Source organism: Oncorhynchus mykiss, chromosome 10 (genome assembly GCF_013265735.2).
Source record: "Oncorhynchus mykiss isolate Arlee chromosome 10, USDA_OmykA_1.1, whole genome shotgun sequence".
Lineage (NCBI taxonomy): Eukaryota > Metazoa > Chordata > Actinopteri > Salmoniformes > Salmonidae > Oncorhynchus > Oncorhynchus mykiss.
This window is the reverse complement of record NC_048574.1, coordinates 20893710-20904975: the sequence shown is the minus strand read 5'-3', so window position 1 is coordinate 20904975 and position 11266 is coordinate 20893710. Positions and strand designations below refer to the sequence as shown.

At 41.6% G+C, this 11266-nt stretch overlaps 1 protein-coding gene across 4 annotated transcripts; it reads left to right on the top strand.

Moving 5' to 3' along the window:
• Positions 1-2291: 2291 nt before the first annotated feature.
• On the top strand, positions 2292-11011 carry adad2 (adenosine deaminase domain containing 2). 4 transcript variants are annotated; one of them, XM_021617748.2, is made up of 9 exons: positions 2292-2764; positions 3264-3743; positions 4243-4371; positions 4551-4701; positions 4941-5108; positions 9540-9754; positions 9855-10092; positions 10332-10464; positions 10670-11011. In XM_021617748.2, exons 1-9 carry the CDS (start codon positions 2644-2646, stop codon positions 10778-10780), a joined length of 1746 nt encoding a protein of 581 aa, XP_021473423.2. In that variant the 5' UTR covers positions 2292-2643; the 3' UTR covers positions 10781-11011. The 4 variants fall into 4 exon arrangements, with proteins under 4 accessions (XP_021473423.2, XP_021473422.2, XP_021473425.2 ...); XM_021617747.2 differs by having other exon boundaries at positions 2294-2764; positions 4231-4371; XM_021617750.2 differs by lacking the exon at positions 2292-2764 and adding an exon at positions 2781-2952 and having other exon boundaries at positions 4231-4371.
• Positions 11012-11266: the final 255 nt, after the last annotated feature.

Below are 11266 nucleotides of genomic sequence, written 5' to 3'. Positions count from 1 at the left end.
ACATTTATGAAACTGCTTATTCCAGTTACTAATAAGCATGCACCCATTAAGAAAAATCCCCATGGATTTATGAAGAATTTTTTAAAAAAATGTATGATTGAGAGGGAAGAGGCAAAAGGAATGGCAAATAAGTCTTGCTGCACAACCGATTGGCAAACATACTGCAAATTGAGAAATCATGTGACTTAACTTAATAAAAATAAGAAAATACACTATGAAACAAAGATAAATGACAAAGAATGATAGTAAAATGCTTGAGCACCTTAAATGACATTTTGGGAAAAAAGGCAAACTCATTGAAACATCACAGAACCAACTGATATTGCAAACTACTTTAATGATTTTTTCATTGGCAAGATTAGCAAACTGAGCCGTGCCAGCAACAAATGCTGACACTACACATCCATGTATATCTGACCAAATTATGAAAGACAAGCATTGTAATTTTGCATTCTGTAAAGTGAGTGTGGAAGAGGTGAGAAAATGATTAGTGTCTATCAACAATGACAAGCCCCCGAGGTCTAACAACTTGGATGGAAGATATTGTCACTCCTACTTGCCATATTTTCAATTTAAACCTACTAGAATGTGTGTGCCCTCAGGCTTGGAGGGAAGCAAAAGTCAATCCGCTACCCAAGAATAGTAAAGCCTACTTTACTGGCTCAAATAGCCGACCAATCAGCCTGTTACCAACCCTTAGTAAACTTCTGGGGGGGAAAAAAATTGTGTTTGACCAGATACAATGCTATTTCAAGTAAACAAATTGACAACAGAATTTCAGCATGGACACTCAACAAGCAAAGCACTTACACAAATGACTGATGATTGGCTTAGAGAAGTTGATGATAAAAAGATTGTGGAGTCTGTTTTGTTAGAATTTAGTGCAGCTTTTGTCATTATCAATCATTGTCTGCTGCTGGAAAAACTTGTGTGTTATGGCTTTACACCCCCTGCTATATTGTGAATAAAGAGTTACCGGTCTAACAGAACACAGAAGGTGTTCTTTAAAGGAAGCCTTTCCAACATAATCCAGGTAGAATCAGGAATTTCCCAGTGCAGCTGTCCAGGCCCATTACTTTTTTCAATCTTTACTAATGACATGCCACACTGGTTGAGTAAAGCCAGAGTTTCTATATATGTGTATGACTCAACTCTATACATGTCAGCTACTACAGCGACTGAAATGACTGCAACACTTACCAAAGAGTTGCAGATATCTTTAGAGGGTGGCAAGGAATAAATTAGTCATAAATATGTATAAAACTAAAAGCATGGTATTTGGGACAAATCATTGACTAAACCCTAAACCTCAACTAAATCCTGTAATAAATCATGTGGAAATTGAGCAAGTTGAGATGACTAAACTGCTTGGAGTAACCCTGGATTTTAAACTGTCATGATCAAAACACATTGATACAACAGTAGCTAAGATGGGGAGAAGTATATCAATAATAAAATGCTGCTCTACCTTCTTAACAGCACTATCAACAAGGCAGGTACTACTGGCCCTAGTTGTTGTCGTGTGGTCAGGTGCCATAAAAAAGGACTTAGGAAAGTTGCAATTGGCTCAGAACAGGGCAGCACAGCTGGCCCTTGGATGCACACAGAGAGCTAATATTCATAATATGCATTTCAATCTCTCCTGGCTCAAAGTGGAGGAGAGATTGACTTCATCACTACTTGTTTTTATGAGAGGTATTGACATGTTGAATGCACCGAGCTGTCTGTTTGAACTGCTGGCGCACAGCTCGGACACCCATGCATACCCCATAAGACATGCCACAAGAGGTCTTCACAGTCCCCAAGTCCAGAGCAGACTATGGGAGGTGCACAGTACTACATAGAGCCATGACTACATGGAACTCTATTCCACATCAAGTAACTGATGCAAGCAGTAAAATAAGATTTTAAAAAACATAAAAATACACCTTATGAAACAGCAGGGACTATGAAGCAACACAAACATAGGCACAGACACATGCATACACACACGATAACATGCACACATATACATACACATGGATCTAAGTACTGTAGATATGTGCTCGTGATGGAGTAGAGGCCTGAAGGCACAAGTGTGTTGTGAAATCTGTGAATGTATTGTGACGTGCCTTCATTTTGCTGGACCCCAGGAAGAGTAGCTGCTGAATGGGGATCCATAATAAATACAAATATAACCATAATCAATAAATTAACCAATCAATGTATTTGCATCGGCATGCATTTAGATTTTGTACACCACTTGCCTGCAAATTCAAACACATGCCAGAGATGCCACTCCATACAGGCCAGCCTAAATGCTTGGCATGGGATACATCTTATGTCAGAATTCACAACTCGTAGCAGGTTATGACAATTAACGTAATAGGTGAGGAGAATTGGGTTAATGTTAGGAAAATAGTTAAGGTTTGCTAAAATGCAAAACAATTCTACTTGACAAGATGTATGCCATCTAGCAATAACCCAGTTCCACCGCATGCAGGAGCCTACATTTCTAGACAAACAAACACAAAGAGAAAAAAAAGTTATTGTATTGAACATAGAAACGCGCAATTTTCATATATGTTGATGGGGTGGAGATGATGAATATGAAGTAGAACATGACATTTCCCTTTCAACGACGGCTCACCATCAAGATTGTAGATGTGTGTAACGTTAGCTAAACAGCAACACGATTGTTTTATCCCAAACACGTCAGAAGCTTCTGCTCGTGTCCAAATCCATCGAGGGAACGTCAACCTTCAATTGACATTTCGGGGCGACGGTAACAATTTAATTTTTATGTTCACAGCTAGAACCTTTAATGTGAAAGTAACGCTATGTCACTAATTAATTGAAAGATTCACGGTTGCTATGCATTAGGAAGCCAAACAAGGCTTGTTACAACTTGTCATTACAGAACTCTTGTGCATATCACGAAAGTGAGTTTATCCTGCTGGATAAGAAGGACAGGTAAATGGTTTAGCTTGCAAATTCACTAACCTGTTGGATAAGGTCAGGTGAATCGTTTGGCTTGCAAATTCAGTATAGAGAACATTTCGACCTATCTTGCTTCACTAACTTAACTCAGTTAACGTTGCTAGTTCGTTTTTTTTTTTTGCTGTGGTTCCTGTAATGTCCAAGGACGATTAATAACAGTTTCGACCTAGCTCACTTTCGTTATATGGGCATTCATCGTGCATTGATCATATATAGGGCTGTAGTCAGAGAAATCCTGTCCTAACTTGGCTGATGTGTTAAGTATTTTTGGCGTTACCTTTCAGTCTACAGCAGGTCTCATACAATGGTGGACCATAACGTTGTGAACAAGCGGCTGCCGAGAATGGCGGCCTCTCTGCTGAAGCGTTTTCCCTCAGAGGGCGAGCCCGGTATGGGGATGCACCACCGGATCAGCAGCAGTGGTGGGGCCATGGGGCGAGATTTCGACTGTGATGTCGATGACCCTCTGGGCTTCGACAAAACCCTATGTATTGATGGTGGTGGTTCCAGGGCCCCAAACCTGCTGGGGCCGTTGCTGACAGAAGACTGCATGCCTGTCCAGAGGTCATCTTCCCCCAGGCTCCCTCTGCAGGGCCACAGGTTGATGCCAGCTGACCTGGAGGATTTTAGCGATGACTGTGACGGGTACTCTCTCCCAGGCACACCGCCCCAGTCCGAGGGGGACATCAGCTTCCTCAAACAAGGGGTCCTGGACCAGTTGGACAACCTGGAGAGCAGCCCCAAGAGAGGCAAGCGGGTTGGAGGTGGGTGAGGGGCCAAGTGTCCCTTGTAAAAGAGGTCTTCTGACCTCAATGGGACTTCCTGGATAAATAAAATTGAGGGAACAGGCTACTTTCTCTGTAAAGGCACACATAGTTAAAGAGATACTTCAGGATTTTGGCAATGGGGCTCTTTATCTACTTCCCCATAATCAGATGAAATTGTGGATACCATTTTTATGTATCTGTGTCCAGTATGAAGGATGTTAGAGGTAGTTACGCTAACACTGGAAGTCTATGGGTATCTGTATGCTATCAGATACTCTTAGACTTCCAGCGATTGCGCTAACGCCAGTTAGCATTGGCTCGCGAAATCTCTAACTTCCTTCATACTGGACACAGAGACATAAAAATGTTATCCACGAGTTCATCTGACTCTAGTTAAATAGCTAGATAAAGAGCCTCGTTGCCAAAATCCAGAAGTATTCCTTTAAGCACACTATAGGAAGATCTTAATGAACATCTCCTCTAGCTGTGTTTCCAGTGGGTTACACAGACTGGCATAAACATCGAATGGCAGCAGTGTGCAGCGAGAGGTTTGAGCGCCTCCTGAGGGAGTGTCCAGAGTTCCATAGCTGCAAAAGCCACCTGGCTGCCTTTGTCCTAGAGAGAGGTGAGCTACCATACTGCTCACTATAGGTTTCATTCCAGACCCAAAATAAGAATTCACCCCAAATATGACCCACTGCATTTTTCACATTGGGTAAACGTATACTCAGTGTGAAACACTGTTCAGCCTAATCTTACATCAACAGTGTGTGTTTATGGGGTGTATTGTTGGTGTATCCTCAGAGGTGATTGACACCGGGGGCCAGTCCTGTGAGCGCTATGAGGTGGTGGCATTGGGCACAGGCCAGTCGAGCTACAGCGGCTGGCTTTGCTTCAGTGGCACCGTGGTGCATGACTGTCATGCCATCGTCATCGCCAGACGGGCTCTCCAAAGGTAGACTACATCCTGGTCGTGTTCATTAGGCACCAAATGGAATAAACAAACTGAAACAGGGAGGGATTACCTGGACTTGTCCAATTTGAAACGCTAATTTTTGTTTTCCGTTGTGCCCTAATGAACACAACCCTAATAGGATCCCTCTGATAATCCATTGTCTTCTCTTTTTGAGTTCAGCGTTGCCATTATTACTGGATATCAGGAAATAATGTTAATATTCCTTTTTTTATGTACAGGTATTTGTTCAAGCAGCTGCTGCTGTTCTTCAGCCACGACCCCAAGCACAAGGAACGCTCCATCTACCAGAGCACCTCCGACACCCACCTGCTCCAGCTCAAGCCCCAGATTTACCTGCACCTCTACACCAACCAGACCCCGAAAGGCGCCGCTCAGTGCATCCTCATGTAAGTGTGTTGTTCACATCAAAGTGCGTGTGTATACATTTTGGGGTACTGTATATGTGGGTCTTTCAATAAGCTAGTGTACCAGTGACCATTTCCTACGCAGTACAACTTGTTACAGCTGCTGATAAGTCATTTATAATAATCTGCCATTTTTTTTTTCATGTCATTACATTAAGATATAAAGGGGATCATAACGATATTCAATAAAATTCACGGGTTTAACCTGTTATCATGGTTGGTGTCTTGAAAGATTTGTTAAACATTGTGACATAAAACATAACTTTTATGTCCTTGTGTTTATGGCAGTGTAAGTTCTCCTTATATCATATTAGGCATTAATCAGCTAAGGCACTTGATTCCAGCTGGTTAGTTACGCCTTGATATTTTCACACATCATCTGCTCCAGGAAGGAATTTTCTTAATGACAGTCAAGTGACAAAGAGCTGTTGTGATAGGCTGTTGTTGTGATAGCGCATGCGATGCAACAACAGCCTAAGTGCTGGAAAAAGGTATTCATGAGTAATGTCCAGAATATTTTGGTGTATCATGCGTTACTCCGGTGAAGACAGTTGTGATTGGATCCACGTTGATCTTTATCCCTAGTGAATTGATGTTGATCATCTGTAGTCTGCTTGATTTACAGCAGGATCTCATTAGATTTAACAGGAAAGCATTAAGTTAACAAATTCATATTTTCATATGTATTTGTGCCTCGGATTGGACAGTCTGCAGTGCTTCATTTTGTAGGATAGGCTATTGCGCATACCCAATGCTATTCCTATACATTTTTCAGGATATAATGACAACAAATTACATGGCCTAGTGGGCTTATTCACAATATGATCTGGTAATGAAATAACATGACAAATACATGTCTTCCACGTTAGACCTGCAATTTTAAACAATACAAGGGCCTTAAAGTAGCCTACTTGAATTTGGAGCTCAGAAAATCAAGTACTGGAATAGGCTGACCCTGAAAATCAGACATTTCCTCAACTTGGTGCGTGAAAAGTCCTTGTTGTTATTGTAGCCAATTTCTAAGTTCTCCTGCTCCCTTAATTTTCTATCAGATTTTGTGAGAGATGTGGCTCCTTCACTTCAATTGAAGGGTGGTGCGGATATTTTGAGGACGACAACTTCTAATGTTGGCGTCAACTTGGCTTTCCAATACAAATCCTTCTATTAAAAAATGTACCTGGGTTTTGGTCACCTTCCCAATATAAAAACAACAATGGTGAGATTAATGCTACCGCTATGCTTGGCTTTATTACAGTGCCTTGCGAAAGTATTCGGCCCCCTTGAACTTTGCGACCTTTTGCCACATTTCAGGCTTCAAACATAAAGATATAAAACTGTATTTTTTTGTGAAGAATCAACAACAAGTGGGACACAATCATGAAGTGGAACAACATTTATTGGATATCTCAAACTTTTTTAGCAAATCAAAAACTGAAAAATTGGCCGTGCAAAATTATTCAGCCCCCTTAAGTTAATACTTTGTAGCGCCACCTTTTGCTGCGATTACAGCTGTAAGTCGCTTGGGGTATGTCTCTATCAGTTTTGCACATCGAGAGACTGAAATTTTTTTCCCATTCCTCCTTGCAAAACAACTCGAGCTCAGTGAGGTTGGATGGAGAGCATTTGTGAACAGCATTTTTCAGTTCTTTCCACAGATTCTCGATTGGATTCAGGTCTGGACTTTGACTTGGCCATTCTAACACCTGGATATGTTTATTTTTGAACCATTCCATTGTAGATTTTGCTTTATGTTTTGGATCATTGTCTTGTTGGAAGACAAATCTCCGTCCCAGTCTCAGGTCTTTTGCAGACTCCATCAGGTTTTCTTCCAGAATGGTCCTGTATTTGGCTCCATCCATCTTCCCATCAATTTTAACCATCTTCCCTGTCCCTGCTGAAGAAAAGCAGGCCCAAACCATGATGCTGCCACCACCATGTTTGACAGTGGGGATGGTGTGTTCAGCTGTGTTGCTTTTACGCCAAACATAACGTTTTGCATTGTTGCCAAAAAGTTCAATTTTGGTTTCATCTGACCAGAGCACCTTCTTCCACATGTTTGGTGTGTCTCCCAGGTGGCTTGTGGCAAACTTTAAACAACACTTTTTATGGATATCTTTAAGAAATGGCTTTATTCTTGCCACTCTTCCATAAAGGCCAGATTTGTGCAATATGACTGATTGTTGTCCTATGGACAGAGTCTCCCACCTCAGTTGTAGATCTCTGCAGTTCATCCAGAGTGATCATGGGCCTCTTGGCTGCATCTCTGATCAGTCTTCTCCTTGTATGAGCTGAAAGTTTAGAGGGACGGCCAGGTCTTGGTAGATTTGCAGTGGTCTGATACTCCTTCCATTTCAATATTATCGCTTGCACAGTGCTCCTTGGGATGTTTAAAGCTTGGGAAGTCTTTTTGTATCCAAATCCGGCTTTAAACTTCTTCACAACAGTATCTCGGACCTGCCTGGTGTGTTCCTTGTTCTTCATGATGCTCTCTGCGCTTTTAACGGACCTCTGAGACTATCACAGTGCAGGTGCATTTATACGGAGACTTGATTACACACAGGTGGATTGTATTTATCATCATTAGTCATTTAGGTCAACATTGGATCATTCAGAGATCCTCACTGAACTTCTGGAGAGAGTTTGCTGCACTGAAAGTAAAGGGGCTGAATAATTTTGCACGCCCAATTTTTCAGTTTTTGATTTGTTAAAAAAGTTTGAAATATCCAATAAATGTCGTTCCACTTCATGATTGTGTCCCACTTGTTGTTGATTCTTCACAAAAAAATACAGTTTTATATCTTTATGTTTGAAGCCTGAAATGTGGCAAAAGGTCGCAAAGTTCAAGGGGGCCGAATACTTTCGCAAGGCACTGTACTTGTGCCTGCGTTGGCCACATAGGCTAGAGACAAATCTATTTAGTCAGGCAATGTCCACATTATTCTCATATTTTAGCATGTAATAATAAATTGAATATCAATGTCTTGGCAAAAAAAAAGTGGTAATGGCCTACTTTTTTTTTACACTTTGGGGGCGGCGTGTTCTATATTAGGCCCTATATGTACAATTATATAAATGACACAATTGTATATATTGAGGTCCTTGATCATTAAAATGAAGTTCTTGAAAAAGTCCCTGGAAGTCCTTGCTTCAGAAAGTATTCATACCCATTGACATATTCCCCATGTTGTTACAGCCTGAACTCAATGTATTAAATTTGTTTTTTTCTCACCCATCTACACACAATACTCCATAATGACAAAGTGAAAACATGTTTTTAGACATTTTTGCAAATGTATTGAAGTGAAATACAGAAATGTGTCATTTACATAAGTATTCCCACCCATGATTTAATACATGTTACAATCGCCTTTGGCAGCGATTACAGCTGTGAGTCTTTCTGGGTAAGTCTCTTAGAGCATTGCACACCTGGATTGTACAATATTCATACATTATTCTTTAAAAAATTGTTCAAGCTCTGCCAATTTGGTTGTTAATCATTGCTAGGACAGCCATTTTCAAGACTTGCCATTGATTTTTCAATCTGATTTAATTCAAAACTTTAACTAGGCCACTCAAAAACATTCAATGTTGGTAAGCAACTCCAGTGTATATTTGGCCTGGTGTCAATGTCTGCTTTTTATTTATTACCCATCTACCAATAGGTGACCTTTGCACAGGATTGGGAAGCATTTGTGTTTGAATCTGTGTTTTGAAATTCACTGCCTGACGGAGGAACCGCACAAATAATTGTATGTCTGGGGTACAGAGATGAGGTAGTCATTCAAAAATCATGTTAAACACTATTATTGCACACAGAGTGAGTCCATGCAACTTATGTTACTTGTTAAGCAAATGTTTACTCCTGATCTTATTTAGGCTTGCCATAACAAAGGGGTTGAATACTTATTGACTTATTGATATTTCAGCTTTTCATTTTTAATTACTTTGTAAACATTTCTAAAAACATATTTCCTCTATGACATTAGGGATATTGTTTGTAGGCCAGTGACACACAATGTACATTTAATCCATTTTAAATTCAAGCGCTAACACAACAAAATGTGGAAAAAGTCAAAGGGTGAGAATACTTTCTGAAGGCTCTGTATAGTCCTAGGCCTATATTGTTGGATAGGTGGAGTCATTTGTCAATTTGCATATTTTCACTTTTACTTCTCTAAGTATATATGTGGAACTGCATGAAAATAATTTTTTGTTTCAAACCATTTAGAATTTTTAATCCAAATGTCACACGTCGGCACCATTTATTTATAGGAAGACCTAAGATGATCGTTACTTGGAGTAATATTATTTGACAATATATAAATTCTCTCTTGATACTGTAATGTATCGATTCCCCCCATCCCCATCTCTTTTAACTATGTCCTGTACATACTCTTATCTGTCTCCCCACAGGAAGTCTCTGAGCAGCAGCTACTCCTCTCTGAAGCTGCAGTGCCACGCCAAGGGCTCCCTGATTCCTGTGGCCTTCCTCCACCCCAGTGTGTGGGGCGCCCGCGTTTGCTGCATGTCCGACAGCGACAAGCTGTGCCGCTGGACTGTCACTGGGATTCAGGGTGCACTGCTTAGCCACTTCGTCCAACCACTGTACATCACCAGTGTGGTGCTGGGTAAACATTTTGCAACTGAAAAAAGCCAATGGCTTTAAAATTGAAAAAAGAAAGACACACAGAAATGAAAAACTTAGATATACCGGTCTCTATTATTCAGGTGACTCCAGCCAGTACTCGGAGAAGGTGTCGGAGACGATCAACAAGCGCCTGGGCGAGGGGGGCTGGGAGGAGCTGCTGGCCCCGCCATTCAGCAGGAAGCTGATTTTCTTCCTCAGCAGTGAGGGGGTGGGGCCTCCACTCAGCCCTGCCCACTGCACAGACCTCAGCATCAACTGGTGCCTCGGGGACGCCAGCATCGAGGTCCTAGACAGCACCAATGGCTTCACTGTGGACGGGTATGTCAGAGCAGAGCAGGTCCTGGGGCCTGGGATGTTGGTTATATCAGGGCAAAGGACACAGAACTGAGGCCTGTTCAGTAGGGTGCAATCTTACAGAATACATCCCCTTGGCTTGTATATTTACATTCTACTGCTTACTAGATATAGATTAGTACTTTAGACATCTGCATTGTGGTGAGAGTTTTCTTTGGTACCTCAGGGATGGTAATGTTTTTAATCTTCTCTCTGTCCCTCAGTTCCCCGTTTGTGAGTGGCTCTGGCTTCTCCAGCAGGCTGTGCAAGAGGGCCCTCTACAGTAACTTCCGCAAAATTGCAACTCTGGGAGGATACCGCTGCCTACAGGATCTCCCCACGTACCACAGTGCCAAAGTATGTGTGTGTGTTAATTGCTAATCATTGAAAATGTAACCTGAATTGTATAAGCTACTCTCAGTTTGAATGAACATATTTATAATTGGCAGGGATGTGTCATTTATCATGTAATGCTGGATTATTTGACTGACGATTTGACTGAATGTGAGCCATTGATATATGTAGTCTGTGGTGAATGATTTGTGTAACCTTGTTGTTGCAGGTGGAGGCTCACTCCTACCAGAATGCCAAGACCGTGGTCAACCAGCAGTTCCTGTCCAACAACGCAGGTCCTTGGAACTCTAAACACCTGGTGGACAGCTTCAGTCCCTGAGCCCCTCAGAGTGGAGGGTGGCACGGGGGTCCATTAGTAAGGGTTTCTTTTGAAGGACAGACGCGGTTGGAGTCTGTTACTTTCTGCATTAAAGGTATTCCCCCTGAGTTTTCCTATGTTCAAATATGCAGTATTGCACGCTCTGTGTGCCAAGTTTGACAGGTATGTCTCCCCATTCTGTTTTCATCAAGTATTCAATAATGTGCAAAATAAAGAGAACTCTGACGTTAATCAGATTTCAATCTTGTATTAAAGGTGAGCATGAAAACTAAAACTAGGCCCTGTAATAGACTAAAGTCCTATCCAGGGTGTGTACAGAATCAGGAAAATCGCAACTGCCCTATGAGCCGTTCTGGCTCGGACAAGGCTTACTTACAGGTCCCATGAATTTAAGACCTTTTTAATGCCTCTTGGAGTGCAATTGAATACCAATTTGGGGTCTCCGTGCACCACACACCTGCTAATATTCCTCTCCAAGAATGAGCC